The sequence below is a fragment of the Coturnix japonica genome, chromosome 3, assembly GCF_054131305.1.
Source record: "Coturnix japonica strain WE chromosome 3, WE-NBRP24, whole genome shotgun sequence".
Taxonomy (NCBI): Eukaryota; Metazoa; Chordata; class Aves; order Galliformes; family Phasianidae; genus Coturnix; species Coturnix japonica.
This window is the reverse complement of record NC_140665.1, coordinates 20,110,950-20,129,619: the sequence shown is the minus strand read 5'-3', so window position 1 is coordinate 20,129,619 and position 18,670 is coordinate 20,110,950. Positions and strand designations below refer to the sequence as shown.

The window sequence follows — 18,670 nt, the reverse complement described above, 5'->3', positions numbered from 1 at the left end:
TCAACAAGCGTAATTATGCTTCGATATAAACAAGATTGGTGACTTCACAGCGCAGCTTCATCTCAGTTGAATGTTTTGATATAGGTTTGTATTATACAAGCTTTGTGTTTGTGGCATTTTTCTTCCTTTGTTAATAGTTTTCTCCTATAATTACTTGCAGGCAAACCAGTGTGCATTTAGGATCATTGTGCATGGGAGACATCAAACGGAGAAGGAAAGCTGCTCCCCTGCCAGGACCCACAGGTAACCAATTTCAGTGGGACAGAACACAAAACACATGATGGTAAATCTGTAAATACAAAGCAGTAGGTCAGTGACCAAGATTAAGGCTGGGTAAATTCAGTAACTTATATTGTAACTTCAGTTTTTTTCAATCCTTATTTGTTAGTAGAATTAGAAGAGTGTATCATTTTAATCTCTCCCTCAAACATTCTCAATTTCTAGATCTTTATGACAGCATTTCTTTAAAGGGACTATATCTTTTTTCATATACTAAGAATCACAAACAGTAAAGATTATGGTTCATATTGGCTCAGGCATTACAAGGTGGAAGACTTAAGTTGTCTTGTATTTTTCTGTGAAGAGAGCATATGCATATAGTAAATGTCCTGCAAACAACTGAAAAGGTGGTGATAGGCTTTAAAATTAGTGCTGTGGATTAAACAGGAAGCAACTTACAAGCACATTTCTGAAAGATTTTTACAGATGCGAGGTCACAATCATTATGTGCTTTTTGCTGATGTCCCTGCTGCGAAATGACTTTTTCAATACGTAGTAGTGATTTATAGGACACTTGTCAGTTTGTTTGTATTAATTATATATGTGCATACTGGAAAGAATAGATGGTGTTTGTGTGTCAGTGTCTGACATTTTATGTATAGGTGATATGTAAGTCTGGATCGTACATGGTAGTCATTTATAAGTTATTATAGCAACATACATAGCACATATGGTTTTTCATATATATTCTAGTTATCTGTCTTTGGAGAAGCCTAATATTTGTATTCCAGCTGAATTCCCTCTTCAGAAATTTCATTGTTTTAAACCTCAGTGGCAGTAACAGACTAAGAATAATATTAAAAATGTTATTAAAGCACCTCAGTGGCAGTAGTATGGAAAAAGAGAATGAGTGGGTCAGGTTCTAAGACTCTGAACATATGTGAAGTGAGAAAGAAAAATACTTAATGGTTGAAGAGAGAATAATATAATTATTTCTACAAGGTGATTTTCACTTGATAACTTTCAAGTACTAAAGGATGTCATTTTGTACTAAGAGGGTATGAAATATCATGAAATTCATTTTATTGTTCATTTTACCTTGGGCTTTCAGTGTTCAGTATTTTATTTTACAATCTGGTTCCTCTGCGCAACTTTGCAAAGCCAATATTTTGATACTAAAGCAAATGGATTATATTCAACATTGTGTGTCTCTGTATTTACAAATTTAGAGATTCTGAATTCACAGGACTTTCTTTTCTTTGACAGATAACAGAATAAAGACGAGAAAATGTATCATATGAGATACCTTTTAAGCAATTTGAGGGTTTATTTTCTTTTTAAATTCCAAGTAATTGTCTCAGTTTTGTTCTTTACAGAAGGAGGGAGGATTTTTTTTTCTGTACTCTTACAAGTTTTTCCCTGCATTTCATTATTGGAAAATTTTAAACAAATATAAACTTTGGTCAAGTTCTACAGAGGTGTAGATAATTTATATCATTTCATAAATTATAATAATTTTCTGTTTTGAGGCTTGATTATATATGTCAGTATTTTGTACTATTTTGTGAAAGGTGTATGGTATCCTTTAAGAATGTCATCAGTGAATGTCACTGGGTGCCATTTTTTACACGTGAAAGAATTCAGTGACACCCCTTTGCTTGATAGGCACTTCTCTCTCAGATGGCTTTCTGTAAGACTGCCCCCCTGCTGCTATCTCTCACATGGCAACAACCTTTAATGGAATACTGGCAGGAAGGTTCCATCTCTGCTTCCATACCACCAACATCTATCTCTAATGTTGTGGGCCAGCATAATAAAGTTAAAGTAGGAGGCGTTACTTCTGGAGCAGCCCTTGTAGGTCAGACAGTTCCATACACTTTGCTTCTTAAAGTATACTACTTGAACTGAACATTCTAGTATGCTTTGGGGAAAAAAGTGGAAATAAACTATTGAATTTAATAACATCAGAAAAAGCATGACATGCTTAAGCTTATAGTCTCTGGAAACAAGTTTTAAAAATCATCTGTGTTTTTCAAAAAAATTACAGTGATTAAGTAATTGCTGTAGTGCTGTGCACAGCCTTGAAAATGATCTTTTATATGTTTAGATACAGCAGTAGTAGAGAGAATGACTGGTGATACCAGTGAAGTTTTGAAATATGTTCTCTGTTTTGACTCTCACAAGAGTAGCACCTGCTATTTTCAGACATCTTAAAAGCTATAGACTTCTGTAGCAAGCAGTGTTATTGGTTAAGCGTTTATTAATTGTGACAAGAACACCCAATTTATTTCAGTACTCCAGCTTATTTACTGCTCTTTCACCTTTGTATTTTGTATTGAAAAAGTAAAATGAATATTGATAGAGTTAGATATTGATTTCTAAATTTATAACCTGTTCTCAGCCTGGAGTCAAAGTCACATACCAATAGGTTTGTGTATATTAGTAACAAAGGATGTAGATTTACTTGTGCAGCAGTGAGAAACTATTGAAGCAAGAAAGTTTGAGCGACACACTGCGTTTTATAGTTTGATAGTTATGTCATTTGTAAAGGTGAAGAAAAGCTGTGTTGAAAAGCAATGAAGAAAACAGGAGATAATATTAGGTATGGGTTGTTAGGACCTGGCTGTACTGAGGTGGTGAAGTCCTGATCTGTCTTTTATTTTATTTTATTTTATTTTATTTTATTTTATTTTATTATTTTATTTTATTTTATTTTATTTTTTACTAAAATAAATTTTCTGGATTTTGGATGCATGTTATAGCCCCATCTGTGTATTAAATGAGATTAGGCAGGTAGTTGGTTTATCAACTGAAAAAAAAAAAGATGAAAAATTGCTTACTTTCTACAATTTCTTGTACGAACAAAGTGTTGTGTATTAGGGGCCAGGTCATTCACAATGACTTTATGCCTTCTTTGACTATTTACTTGAGCAGTAGAGCTATTTCACATGACACCCTGATGTATTTCATTGCAGCAATACAATGTCCTCAAGTTTGCATTAAAAGCTCTTAGGCAAGCCAATATATTATCATGGAAATAACCCTACCAAAACTGGGTTCTGGTACCAATGAAAATAATAACAAAACAAACAACAACGAAAAGTTGTATGTGAGAGGAAGGATATTCTCTGTGAAGTACTGTTTGTAGTTCAAATGAGTGCATTGGAAATGCTTACAGTAAACTCAGATTACCTATTTAAAGTCTCATATCAAATTGGTAGATGCTACCGAATTTCAGATACTATGATACCTTTACCCGTTCCTCTCCTAGTGACTCTTATTTTTCAGTCAGCTATTTTTTTTTCCTTTTTTGTTTGTCTTTATGTCAGATGCGTCTAAATCTTGCTTGCTGAAATTGTGTGCAAATTCTGCTTGACACCTGAAGGACTTAATTTAAAGAGTGTAGAAAATTGGATCCAAAATAACAAAAATGTTCAGTTTTATTTTTATGCATTATGAATTATCATTTATTTATGTTTGAAAATGTTCTTTTATATCTGGTGCTTATTAGTGTGCTTTGTAGTGTAGATTTGCAAAATCTAAGTTTAAAAAGAAAGCCATCTTGTAGTTGAAATACAAAGCTTTACATATTCAATGTATGTTATTGTACATTTTATCGGCAACTTAATATTGATCATTTTTAAGAAAAGCAAACCAGATGTTACATCTCCATCTAGTTGGTGTGTTGGATGCTGTGATACAGGCTGATACAGACTGAAATGACAAAGTTAAGATTCTCATTTTAAAAAATGTTTTTAATGAAAAAATATAATTACAGCAGAAACTCTAAGAGCTCAGTAATGCCATCATGACTCACTTTAACAAAGTAATCAAAAGGGTACATGTTTTCATTCCTTTTTAAAAATTGCCAACAGAACAGCTAAGCAAAGTATTTTGCTGATGCTTAATATGTCAGTGATTAAAAATCAGACCTGAATATCTGCAGTACCAAATGATTTGAAAAAGATTGTGATTACACTGTGATAACAGAGGTTTCTGAGGGTAAGTTTGTGGTGAAGGTCAAGTTACTGAAATAGTTGCAAAGAAAGGGAAGGCTTTTGCTGAATCCTTTTGTTCTTGAATGAACTGTCAGTAAATTTCCAAAACTATAGACAAACTATTTTATGCCTCCTTTCTTCTTAGCTTGATTCATGGCTTTTCCACCTACTAAATGTACAACTCTATTAACAGAAATGTCTTTTCATAGAGCAGTTACAACACTGGGATGTTCTGAATACTCTTCCTTATCACAGTACACCAATTCTTATCATCCTCTATGGGTTACAAAGCCTATCTACCTGAGCATTGAGCCTATGGAGATATGTGTGTGTGTGTGTGTGTGTGTGTGTGTGTCTATATATATGTGTGTGTGTATTGTATATATAATATACATAAATTTATAATGTATATATAATATATATATATTGTGTATATATATATATACAGTATGTGTGTGTATATATATATTGTGTAAATATATATACATACATACATATATAAATGTATGTATGTATTTAATGTAGTTTATTTCTGCAGGAGTTTGAATTTTAGAGGCTTTTTTCATTTTTTCACTAAGTCAGTTAAAAAGTAAAAAGTAAAAGATCAGGGTGTACCATATGGTATTGGAAACAACACACTAGGTACTGCAAAAGAAATGGTTCCTCACATAGGAGCCACCTGCATTTTAAATTACTGGGGGGGGGGCGGGGGCGGGGAGCTTTTCTTTTTCTTTCTTTTTTTTTTTTATTTTAAATTTTGTTTTGCTTTTTGCTTGTTTGTTTTGTCATCTACTCGGATGCACTGATAGTTTGAGTTCCTGATCTTGGAGAATATGGGCCTGGCAAAGAGCAAAGTTAGGGCTCTGAACTTCATGACAGTGGACATCCATCTAAGGAATTAGTGTATTGGATCCCCAGGGATACTGGCCATAGGGATATAGGAATGGGACAGAGCTGGCAGCTCTTTATGGATGCTTTTCTGAGAGCAAGAACTTGCAGGAAAGGCAGGAATCCAGCATGACTGAGCAAGGACCTGATGGTCAAACTGAGAGAAAATAAGAAAATGTACAAGCAGTGGAAACAGGGAAACATGGCCTGGAAAAAATACAGAGGGCAGCCATTTGGTCATGCAGAGATGGGATCAGGAAAGCCAAAGCACAGATAGAACTGAACTTGCATCATAAATTGTTCTTGGAATGAATAACTTAAGGGATGTGAAAAATAACAAGAAGGGATTCTGCAGGTCAGAAGAGACAAGCAAAGGAGGGTGTACCGTCTCTGATAAATGAGAAGGGAGAACTGGCTTCAGAAGGCATGGAGAAGGTTGAAATACTCAATGAGTTATTTACCTTCACTGGCAACTGGGCTTCCTGTACCTCTCACTATCCTGAGCCTCTAGATGAGACTGGGGGAACAATATCCAACCCCCCCCCCCCGTGTAAGAGTGGAGCAAGTCAGAGACCACCACCCCATGAAGCCATGAACCACCACCAGTCCTGAAGGAACTGGCTGATGTGGTTGCCAAGCCATGTTCCATCATATTGAAAAGTTGTAACTGTGAGGCAAAGTCCCTGGTGACCATTGAAGTAGACCAGAAAGATGTGGAGAGACTTGAGAAGTGGGCCCATGTGAACCTAATGAGGTTCAACAAGGCCAAGTGCAAGGTGCTTTGATTGTCAGCCTATAGCTTGACATTGCTACTGCTGAGGTCACATCTAATATTTGCATTCTGATGTCTCCATTACCAACACAAGGACTGTAGTTGGCTTGTATAAGTGACACAATTGCATGTTAAAGAGTGCTGCTGGATGTGGTGTTATTTTTATATCTTTCAAATGGAAAGGGATAATTCAGTGTCCTCCCAGATCTTCATTTTATTAGAAAGCTCTCCAAAGCAAGAGTTGTCTAAGTCCTATCATCATCTGTGTATTCTAGCCAGAAGTCTTAGTAATGTTCCAGTTTTTGTTCTTTGTGTTTATTATTGTATAATGCTCAGTCAAGTAGCCTCTAGCAGCAGTGTAGATATGGGCCCTGATAAACAGGAAAATGTTTATTTAACCTATAGTAAATATATATTTGTGTGGATGTATTTACTAGTTTCAGTAAGTTAATCTGTGACGTAAGATAATACTCCAACCACATAGGCATGGAATCAGCAATGGAAGTACTTATTACCCATTACCAATGGTGTCCTGGTGTTCCATCCAAATTTGGTTTAAGATTATTCAAAGCCACCATAAGAGGCATAGTCCTAATATCCATTTAATCCTCAATCTTTCTGCTGAAATTAATTATAGAGCTGTCCATTTGGAGAACATTTTAGTGGTTTAAGTCCTTTTTCTGCAGGACTCAGTGCAAGGTTACAATTATTTTCATACAAGCTAGAGAATGCTTTTCAGAAGAGGTTGATGTTGGCAAGTGTTGAGGGGGTTGTGCAGAACTTTGGAATTCTCCCTGGTGGAAACACTTCTGAAATGCAGTTTAGTGACTGTCTTTCTGTCGGCATAGATAGGGAGTAAAGCTGGCTTCATTTGGACCCCAGTGAAAATGCAAATATGAAAATTCAAATATCAAGAGATTCCACCCTACAAAGGAATAAGCAGAATTCTACTAATTCTGGCTTTTTCCAACCAAAGGTATTAGAGATTGAATGGGTAAAACAATACACTTCACCCACAGCGTGGTCCACTAAAGCAAGAAATAGGAAGAGCACTTGGAAGTCCAAATCTAAGTGATCTGCAGTGATGGAAGACCAGTTAAACTGGTTCAGTGTCCAAATTTTTATCCGTGTGTGGTTTTTTAATTTGGAATATTGGAAATAAAAGTAAAATCCAGGGTTTGTACTACAGGATGCATTAACCCCTGCTGCAATTATGTAACAATTACTTTTAGTGCAAGTAGCAGTGGGACAGTAGGAGTGTAACTGTAGCAGTGCAGACATTGAGGTCTGCTGTGGGTGCTAGGTAGATATGAATGCTTCTAGTAGCTTCTAAGATTCTGACTGCTTTCTTGGCTGGCTTCATCACTCTATACTGGCTAGAGTAGAATGCAATGCAAGAGACTTGCCCTAGACCATAATTCTTCTAAGGCTATTATTGAGACATAGTCCTTAATACTTCACTGTAAGGCATATATGAAAGTTTGGTCTAACGATTCAATCTCAAATGCTTAGATAAATAATGCAGTGTTTTCATATCTGATTTTGTCTGTTTGCTTGTTTTGGTTATATAGCCACAGCATAGTGAATTGTGAAAACCACTAGAGGCACTGATTTTAAAAAAATCACAGTATGGCTGTCAGCCATGCTCACATTGCTGACTCTGTGCAATTATCCAAAACAGTTTTAAGAATATAAACATCTGGGTAGTCTGATTCCCATTTTTTTAGTTAGAATGGATGTAGAAAAGATGTGCTGCAGCAACATCTTATTTTGATTACATTCCTTCTAAAACGTATTGTGTATCAAGATCAGTCCCTACTGTTCTGAGCTCATCTGTCTAGTGAGAAATCAGAAGAGAAAAAGAAGAGATGGAATATTAAACACTTTCAGAAAATGATGGGGAAAGTGCACTAGCTTTTAAAGTGAAGCAGCATGTATCGTATCGCCTTCCATTGGCTGTTTATCCAACATCAATACAACACTTTAGGAGCCAAATTACTAAACAAGCTGCCAATTAGGCTTGCAGTCAGCTGGATAGATTAGTGGCTAAGAGAGGCAGATACAAGATTTTCATCTCTTGAGCCAATTACGCAAGTGAATTACCATCCACAATACTCCTTGGAAGATTTGAGGTAGAAAGACTGACTCTGCTGTGATAGACATAAGTGAGATCCAGGGTAGGGGGTAAGGGTTAGCAGGCCGTGTATTGCAAAAATTACCCAAGCAAAAAGAGATCCTTCTAGGAAAGGATTTAAAGGATTTAAGGCTGCTGAGAGAGATAGAAAAGGAAATAATAGTTGTGGAATGCTCTGCAAAGGCATTGCTGTTCTACTCACAGGTCTTAATCATATAACAGAAAGATGTAAGGCCAAGACTATATTTCTGTACAGTGTCATTTTCCCAGAACTGTTTAAAAAATACCCATTTTCTTTACATCACAAAAGTTTGGTGACCAGAGAGGAAATTATTGCAGTATGCCTTTATTTGCTTGTTACAGCTTAAAAATAAAGAGTAGTGCTTTTTAAAATAAGAGTTATTTATGAGATTGAACCTAGCTGTATTCCGACTTTATTCACGCAAATCTAAACCAAATATACTTGATTTTAGTCTTACCCAGAAATTTGACCATACAAATAAATGTTGTCACAATTAGGGTTGGCAGGGCCACAGTTCCTTTTTTATTCTACAATGCTTGATAACTTAATTGGTGAGCTTCTGAGTATTGTAGAAAGAGCTTTTAGCAAATAAAATGTATCCAATGCATCAAAACTGTGCATAGGCTCATTTGTTTCCTGCAGAGGAGCATTGTTTCTTAAATATGAAGCAAATTTAAAACCTGAACTTTTGCAAGCTGTTGTATCCAAAAATGATTAAACAGATGTGGAGCCTGCAGCAGCATTAGACCTCTGATCTGATTTTAGCTTACAGATGGAATTAAATTAATTCATGGCAATCACTGTAAAATCAAGGGTATGGCACAGAATGCTAGTGCACTGTTTAACCAGGACATACCTGTCTCAACAGCTGTTAAGAAAAAATTGCATGCCTTTATTTTTCATTGAAACTTGCTTTTAATAACATAAATATCATATCAAAATTACATAAATGCCATGAGGGTTTTTTTTGTTGATGTTGTTTTTTCACTTCCTAGTTTTGTTTCTTTCTTATCATATTTCTTACCATATTCCATGTATGTAAGGTCATATGCATAATAAATGTAGACCTTGAAGTGTGTCTATTCATATGCACAAATGTTTGAAGGTAGGGTTTTTTTAATTTATTATTCTGGTTACCAGCATTGCTAAGTGAAGGGATGCAAGAAGAGGAATTTTTAATTGCTGTCTTCTCAAGCAAGCTACCATTCCTCAGTATTAGCTCCTCACTTGTGTAATGGTAACTACTCCTGCATGTAGACTTCTCATCTGAAAGTCCAGGAACCAAATTGTTACAGTAGCTGAAACGTTTTCAGTCCGTAAAAAGAAAAGACTCTACATAGGGGATTCCAGCAAATTATTAATACAGAAAGTTCCTCATAACTCATGCAACTCCACAAAGCCCCATACAGCAATAAAATTTGAAAAATGCATCCCTGCTCTTTTGCTTAATCTGATTTTGCATAGTTATGTTTTGTGGGGTGGCACAGTGTGTTGATTTTATTCTTGCTCCCGGGTGGGTCAAGACTGAACACGTCCCAGAGGTACCACAGCCCTTTTCAAGGCCAGTGTGCTTGGACCATTCTCTCTAAAAGGCCCTACTGGCAAGTCCAAGATGTGCCCTGGGCTTGAATTAAAATCTGAACTTGAAGATGAATATTTCAAGGACAATTACCGATTTTAATTAGAAAATTGATGCCCAAAGCATATGAATTGGGGGTCAGGGAAATAACAAACAGTGTGGTGTGATTTTTTTAAGAGTTCTTTTAGATCATGCAGTGGGTCGAAGATGCAGGGTTGGCTTTATTTCGTTTTTATTTCTGATTGACCATGAGATGGAGAAGAAAAGCAGTTGTGAATACAACTATCCACATTCTTCTGATTCAGGAAAAAAAATATTTACATTATAAATTAGTATCCCTGCAATTCTCATTCGTCATTTGAAAAATTTAAGACAGATATAGATATGTTTATATAAAAACTATGCTGCAAATGATTTGCATGTATTAAACCTTTTCAAAATTGAAATAAAAGCTATTCATATTTACATTATGTACATGAAAGAGTAATTAGTCAGTGTACATGCCCATAACATAAGCAAGTTGTGTGGCTTTTTGGTTTTGCTTTATTATAGCTGCTGTACAAAGCCTCCAAGCACATTATCCTTTGGACAGTGCATGCTGCTTGACTGTTTGCCCAAAAGGGAGTGTGGAAGCCAAGTTTATATGGTGGTTTCTGCTCTCTCTTGTTGTTATTACTTGGCAAAGTGTAAGAATGAAACAGAAGGCTTCAGGGCAGGCCTTGGTGTTCTAATAGGAAGTAGAAGTATATACAGTGGGGGAAAAAAAACAATTTTCTTATGCATTTCTGATATATGTATGTCTGTTGAAACAAAAAGTATTCTAATTTTCCTGTCAGTCACAGAATGGAAAAAGCAATGAGCAACATGTAAAAAAAAATTACAAAATAACAACATCTGATTATTTAACTATATCATGGTACAGATCATTTCTGCATGCATCTTTTTGTGTGAAGTTGCTCTGCATCTCTTGAGTTAAGTACGAAGGTACGTATTTTACAGGAATAATTATGTGGGTTTTCCCCTGAAAGGGACTAACAAAAAGCTGTTTATTTTGAATCAAGCTGTGCCTTGCATGCCAGCCCAGCAGCATTTGTCTTTGTCTAAGCAGCGTTATGAATGGTTTAGTATTTCCAATACTTATGTGTCATGAAATATACTCTTATCTTTGTTTTTTCTTGCTTGATGGATCTCTTGGATCTTTCTTTCTTTTGAAGTTCACTTAATTGTTCCATGGCTACTGAAACCACATGCCATTTCTTACCATGAGTTGTTATGAAGAGTGGACCAAAACAGGCTTCTAGGATTTTACCTGTGAGGTTTACCTTTGCTTTTGTTGAACCATTGCCTTTCTTCTTTCTTTTTTTTGACCTAGAAAGTATAACTAAGAAGGTTGCAAAGCCTGTGTTGTGTATGCCAGGCAATGTCAGGGACTTGACTGTATGAAAATTGCCTCTGCCTGTGGGGGCCTGAAAAGAAAGGAAGTCTTGGTCATTGAATTCTGTGCTGGTCAGTTCAAGGGAAACCCTCTCGGGGATGAGAGTCTGCTGACTTAAAAGCCTTTTTTAAGTCTAGCATTAAGCATAGCTTCAAACTAGTATTAAAGAATGCCTTCTCTCAGTGCATTTCCCTTTTTCTTTGACTCGAAGACTAAGGTACTTGGAAGCTGCCTACCTTTTATGTAGCCACTGTTTTGCTGAATCTAAACAGATCTGTAGTGAGTTGTGTTTGAGTACCATAGATTCATCATCTCAGGCACCATAATGCACCTCTTCTTTTGAGCCTCTATCTCTCTATGGGGTTTCCCCTCTGCAGCTTTGCTTTTGTTTTGTGGGTGTTAAATGAGGCTTTTCAGAAGTGCTTGTTCAACTTTTGTTCCCGTTTAGTAAGCGAGCTTCTTGTCTGGTAAATTCTTGATTGAAGACATTATAATCTTCCAAATCAAAACACCTTGTACTCCTCCTAAAATATTTTGCAGAATAAGTATGTAGAAAATTAAACAGATAATGTCTGGAGCTGGGCATGTGGTGGGTTTTATTTGTTCTCTTGTCAGTGGGAAGGAGCATGCTGTACAAAAGATAAAAACAAAAACCAACTGCCTGCATGCAATAGCTTGTACTAGCTTAAAAGTTCATTCTTAAAATTTTGCCTTTTCTAACTTCCTAAGGATCACTGCAAATTCCTGGAACAAACTGAATTTGTATTCCTGATGCAAGGTAGACACATAAAGGAAGGCAACCCATGTGTTATCTCCAAAAGTTTAGCTTGAGGAACTTGGCAGCTTGGAGAAAAAAACAAAACACTTGTATTTGACATTCACATTTCTTCTTGCTGTTTTCATAAGAAAGTGAATGTTAAGTTGTACTTTGCAGTCTTGACCATCTTTTCTGTAGACAATGTGAAATGTCCTGCAATTGTGTAGGAATGAAAAAATCTCAGTTTTGTAGGAAGAAGCCTGTAAACAGCATCAAATATTATTGAAAATACCAAAAAAGTAAACTGGACAGTATCAAACCTCGTGTAGTTTTAGTAAAACAGAAACTGAGTAAGGATATAGCTATATTCCAGACTATTAGACCATTTGTCACTATTATAGTCTCTGCACAAGTTGCAAGTGTTTAATCTGAAAACATTTGTAGTGTTTATTGAAAGTTATCTTCTTGAGCACTGATAATATTGCTGAGAATGGAAAGGTGGCCGTGACAGTATGGTTTGTCTCGGCTTAATAATTGTGTAGGACAAGACATTTGTGTGATCTTGCCCCTTTATAGGTAGACTTGAGCATGTGATGCATATTCTTCAAGACCGATGTAAAATCCACTGTATTGGAGTAAAAAGGATCCCAAATGCTTAATTACTGAGTCAGTCTTTAGAAATACTGAAAATTAAGCAAAGCCTTAGGTTGTATTATTTGGGCTCATATGCAGTCAGGAGGTCAACATATGCAAAGACAGCCTGTTCTAGCAACCTATTAGATGAATTAGGAGAATAGAAAGATTTAAAGCTTTAAAGGAGATTATCCTGCTTTTCTCCACATGGCAGGCAGTGCTGATTAATGCTGTGTGTTTCTTTAATCTCAGGGTTTGTAGGTGAAAACACCCAACCAATCCCAGAAAACAACATTGGAAACCGAATGCTTCAGAGCATGGGCTGGACTCCTGGCACTGGCCTTGGACCAGACGGGAAAGGGATCGCAGAGCCAATTCGAGCCATCCAGAGACCAAAAGGACTCGGACTTGGATTCAGCTGACATAAATGCACTTTAGCTGCCAAGTGAAAGTAAAGATTGAAAATAATTTAAAAAGACAGGAATTGCAAACTTGTAGTATTTCTTATGATCAGCAAATTCGGTTGTTCTTCTCTCAAAGATCACTGAAGCTTGTGTGCTTCACATCAGCTACACCAGCTGCAAGGTACAGACACAGTGACAGAACCGGAGTCTGAATCTCATTTTACAATGGTGCTAAAATGTACAAACACTTGTACTTTTTTATTTTCTCTGGTCTTAAAGTTTGTATTAAGTATAAAATTCAGTATATTTGCTTCTTTTCATAGAACCTTCTGACACAGCAGATTTTAGTATATAAGCAGTTTTTTTTGTAAGTATAATTTCATCTCAAGAACCTTGATAAGGTTTGTCAAGGAAAACTGAACTTTATATAGTAATTGTGTTTTCCCCCTTTTCAGGCCAAGTTTCCAAACCTGATATTTCTAGTGTTTAACAGTATTTGAGGATAAGCTGTCATTTTGCCTGTAAGATATACATGTTTTCTGCTGGAAGGTGATATGTTATACAATTTTGTATAAGAGCATGAAAAATGGTTTTGTCATCATAGGAATGCCATTTCAACATCATTATCTGGCAATGCATCACTGTCTTCCACATTCAAGCTCAAAAGTAAAGCTTTTATACTTGTTTTTACATTTGCAGGGTTATCTTTTTTTAGCAGATATTTTAAAATTTTAAAGTTTATCCTGAGTGTGGATATCTCTTTATATCAGCAATCCTTAGTGTGTCTACACTTAAGGAGGATATATTTCAACTATGAACCAGAAAGTTGTATTTTAAAGATGCCTCTGTCAGTGTTTATATGCTGGGATTTGGTATTTTAAACAATGCAGTGTTCAGCGTATGTTTTGTGATTGTGCTGGTGCCAGTGAGACACATTGTTTAAGAAACATAAAGTAACTGAAAAAGGGCAAGAAGTGAGATTAGGGTGGATGAAAGGAGGGAAAAAGATACTCTGATAGCTTCTCAAACACCCAAGCTAGCAATTTAAAATCAAGAAGGATCATTAAGTGTTTTAATCAGTATCCTAATGTATCTAATATCAGCAGAAGTAATTTCATTAAGCAGCAACCAATCAAGCTCCCAGGGCACTATTGGTCTGTAGTATAAAACAAATTCCACTTTAAAATTAAATGATAGGGCTGAAGAAAACATTTGTGCAGATGGACTAAGGAGAAAATCTTGCACCTGCTGTAGTAGCCAGAAATATTTACTTTGATTGCAGAGGGAACGGGATTTGATTCTTCAGTTTCTTTTCCTTCCCTGTCCTTGCTACCAAACTGCTTAGAAAAACACCTGCAGATTATTGCAAAGATAATTCCTGAGAATAAAGAGAGTGCGCCTTCCTTCACATGGCTGTGAAACTGTGAACTGTTGTTTTTTTTTCCTCTGGTCTTTTTCTTTCAGATTCACCAATTTATTTTTTTTTTTCCAGAAAAGCAATGCTAGGAAATGTAGCAACATTGTAACACTGAATTTTCTTAGAAGTTCTGTTCATTCTTTCCAGGGTGAGTACTGTCAATTCGAAAACATTCTTTCACAACTTAGATAATGTAGACTAAAAGATTAGTACCCATTGTTGTTCTTGACGATCACTGCGTGCAGATGTTCTCTGAGTTTCAGAAGAGCCATTTATTGTTTTTTCCATCCTTGATATGATTGTGTGGTTTTGGCTATTAACATTATAAGATTTTTTTAAAATGGATTTGGCACTAATAACCAACACAAACTTTTTGTGGAAGGTTTTGGAGCAAAGCATAATGTATGTTAGACACTTCTAATATCTTTTACACACCAAACCAAGTTAAAAACATTCCATACCCAAAGAATTTCAGGGCCACATAATTGCAAAAAACCTGGAATTTTGCAGACAGAGGTGCTCACTTCTGTATTTATTATTTTCAGTAATAGATTTATATGACACACTCCCATTCTTTCAGTGCCTGCAATTCTCTCAGTGTGACCATTTAGCCAGTTCCTTATCCTGTGAGTGATCCATCTGTCAAATCCCTTTTTTTCCAATTTGGCAGTCAAGTTGTGCAGGACTGTTTCAAATGCTTTGCAAAAATCCCGGTAGATGATGTCAGTTGCTCTTCCTTTATCCACTGATGCTGTAATTCCATAAGAGGCCACCAAGTCTGTCAGACATGCTTTATCTTTGGTGAAGCCATGTTGGTTACCACCAATCACATCACCTTTGTTTTCCATGTGCCTTAGCAGGACCTTCAGGAGGATCTGCTCCATGATCTTGCCAGGTGCAGAAGTGAGACTGACTGGCCTGTAGTTCCCTGGATCTTCTTTCTTTCCTTTCTTGAAAATGGGGGCTATGGTTCCCCTTTTCCAGTCAGTGGGAGCTTCAACAGGTTGCCACAACTTTTCAGATATGATGGGTAATGGTTTGGCAGCTTCATCTGCTGGTTCCTTCAGAACCCCTGGATGGATCTCATCGAGTCCCATGATTTTTGTTTTATATCAGTCTGTTAGAAATTATTAAACATTAAAACTGGTCAAATTGATTTTGATATGGAGATAGGTACACCATTACTGTTTACAAGAAGGCATTTTTAGATACCACAGCTAGTGATAAGCTGTAGAAAAAATTGATTTACTAGAATATTTTAATCTCGTGTTTTGAGGTAATTTAATGCAGTAAAATTCCCACTCAAAATCACATCATTTGTCTGCTTCTCATAAGTGTAATATATGATACTCCAGTAGTGTAACTTTGCACAATTAAGGCTAGCATTAGGAAGAAAACAAAAAAACAAAGTCATTGTGGGTTGGTTTGTTTTCTTTTTTAAGCCGCTGCAGTGTTTGTTGGCTTTAAAACAAGTTGGAGTACTTGGGGTTTTTTTTCTTCAGGTTTTTCCCATGTAAAACTTAAAATCATCTGCTGTATAACTTACAATCACACCTGCTATAAAACTGGTTCACATTATTTTATAGTACATCTAGAACTATTTCCAATAAGAATTCGTACTGACTAAGATACTGAAGGTTTTTATGCCTACATAAATATTGGTTCATCTTGTATCTAAAAGTTACTGTCACTCACCAAATTCTTTCCATTTAGGTGCTTGATTAATTGGTAGTTAAGCTGTTAACATTCTGCCTATGCAGAAAATTTAGTAAAAAGAAGACATATCCAGTATTATCAACATTGCATTTTGCTACATTCCATTGTGTCTCAGAGTTCTGTGAATTAAGCCATTAACTGTTAATAAAAGAAACACATGAGCAGCTGCTGGCAGAATCCTGTTTTTAAGTAAATATTTGTTGAAGTCAGAGAAGCGTTATCAATATGCTTATTTTAACAAGTTTGTCCCTGCATTTGTCTTTCTTCAATTAGGTCAATAATGGGTGTAGAATGGCAGTAAATAGCTAAATAATATGTATTGAACGCTTTGCTTTAACAGCACAAATGCAAGATGAAATAAAATAATTAGACTCCACGGGTTTTGTATGTTCTTTTCTTTAAATTGCCTTTTTCAATGGCAGTGTTACTGCTCAGGTGAATGCAAAAACATTGTTTCTGAAAATGTAATTAGGATTGCTAATATCTTGTGCTAATGCTATTTTAGCAGAAGTGTTGTACCTCCTTAGCAGTACTTTTCTAGGTGGTTATTAAGGAGAAAATATGAACTGCATCACATAGTGCCTCATATAAAATATCTGCAGTACCTTTGTTATTATATTGTTCTGTTACTGCTTAAATACAAGTCCTCTTCATTCTTTAAGTATGTGTATGCTTTGATAGCTGTGACATGACTGTGCTTTCTCTTCAAGCAGGTCTCCAAATCTGTTGCTCCAAGGAGAACTCACACCACTTTTTTTCATCTTTCTGCTCCCTGCACTGAGCAGTAAAAGCATATCAGAAATGGGGATCCCTTCTCTCTCTTACATTATACAGTGAGGAGACCTTTTAATTAGGCTTTCATTGATAACAAAGTTTTTGGGAGCAGCATAGCTAGCACACAGCATCTGCCAAGGTGCCCACAACAGAAACGCATACCAAAAGACAGCATGTGTTCAGCCTGCAGTGTGCATAGTGAAAACAAGAATTATTTCACTATCCACCTGTAGTTCAGCTCTAAAGCTAATCTAGCATGTTAAAAGAACATCATTTTGCTTTGAATTCCTCCTGAAGAAGTTTTGATGTAGCTGTTTGTTTATTTACAAGTACAGTATTTATGGGTTGTTGGTTTTTTTTGTTCATGTGTGTTTGTTTGCTTAATGATATTTCTGTACTGGAAAAAGTCTTTGGGAATGTGCAGCAATTTCAGTACAGATATTCTGAAGTGGTGGGTTTTGTGGGTTTATTTGCTGTAGAAACTGTGTGAGCTTTACCAGCATAGATTGTTTATCTATGGTATAGCATATATACAAAGTTTGGTAAGTATATCTACAAACTCTTTAATAAAAGTCTGCTTTGTGTTATTGCGAAAAACTTAACTATAGCAATGAAAAGTTTTATGATTAACTGCCAGTAGGATAATTCTAGTGGAAATGTGTAGGCTTCCTGTGTGTCTTTTCTGTCCTGCAACAAAACAGATACTGGAGGTATCTTAACTATAACAATAGATTGTTTGCTTTGAATATTCGATCTTTAAGTGAAAAGCTGAAAATGAAAATTAGATTATTATTCAGAATATTGGATTATATATAGGTATCTTCAACTAAGTATGCCTTAAGTCTTCAGTATTGTTCTTCCCTTTCAATTTTTTTCTGAAGTGTAACTATATTTCACTGTAATTTGTGAAATAAGTAGAATATTTATTTAAAATATTTTAAATGCCCAACTTTCAGTGTATATGGTTGTGGGCATCATATTTCTCCTAGTAATAGATATGTTCTACAACATAAAGTATACTTACACATAATTAATGCTAAATTTACAAGTCTGTTGACCATGGATAACAATAATGTATGTTAACCTGGATTAAAGGCTTCCTTAGTTCTGGTGTAGTTCAATGATGAGAACTGCCACAGTGGCAGTTTCCACATGTCTAGTTGGTGAGGACTCTTGCTGATTGCCAAGAAGACATGTGCTTTATGATTTCTTTAGAAATTGTTGAAATGACATGTGAAGGACGGTGTTTAAGGCATCTTCATTTAAACCCAGTGTTAATTATGTTACTTGCTACTGCATGTGAAAAATGTGAGTTGTCATTGCCATGAAAAACTTGGTTTCAAGTTCTTGATCACCCTAGCTGCTGCTCTACAGTGTGAAGGCTCTGAAGGCTCATCCAGCAGCCTACAGACACATTGACTCTTATGGAATAACTGCTTCAGGTGCAAAGGTGAGCATGTGGAGCACCAGCTGCTGAGACATATTATCAATAATGTCTTGGTTAAGTGCAGGCTTAGACTTCCAACACGGGTAGGAAGTCACAATATGCTGCTCATAGTGTTTGATAGCCATTAACGTGGATTTTTTTTTTCCTAGCACAGGCTGCCAGGAGATGGAGAAAGAGCATCTGGATGATGTGTGAGGTTCATATATTTGGCAGGATCAGTTCATTACAGATGCACATTTTTAGGCAAAGGTTTGAGATAGGGATTGTTCGTAGTGAACTACTACATGACTGATTGTATGGGACCATAACAAAAAGGTTACAGCGCCATGGTAAGGGAAGCTTGGAATTTTGCCACAGTCTTGAATAGTGGCTGCCTGAAGAATGTTGGCCAGAACCACATTCCTGTGCTTTATTTGGACCCAGCGAGTCAAAATGTACAAAAGTAATTAAAAATAATAGTGATTTTAAAAAGCAT

The 18,670-nt window shown here is 36.0% G+C and overlaps 1 protein-coding gene across 5 annotated transcripts in view; it reads left to right on the top strand.

Annotated features, from left to right (window-relative positions):
- Nucleotides 1–16,350, top strand: part of GPATCH2 (G-patch domain containing 2) — a 96,436-nt gene extending 80,086 nt beyond the window's left edge. For all 5 annotated transcript variants that reach the window (XM_015857254.3, XM_015857257.2, XM_015857256.3 and 2 more), the window contains exons 9-10: nt 161–243; nt 12,690–16,350. In XM_015857254.3, the coding sequence (XP_015712740.2) occupies nt 161–243; nt 12,690–12,859 (253 nt within the window). In that variant the 3' untranslated portion in view covers nt 12,860–16,350. The remainder of the gene's footprint in view (nt 1–160; nt 244–12,689) is intronic.
- Nucleotides 16,351–18,670: the final 2,320 nt, after the last annotated feature.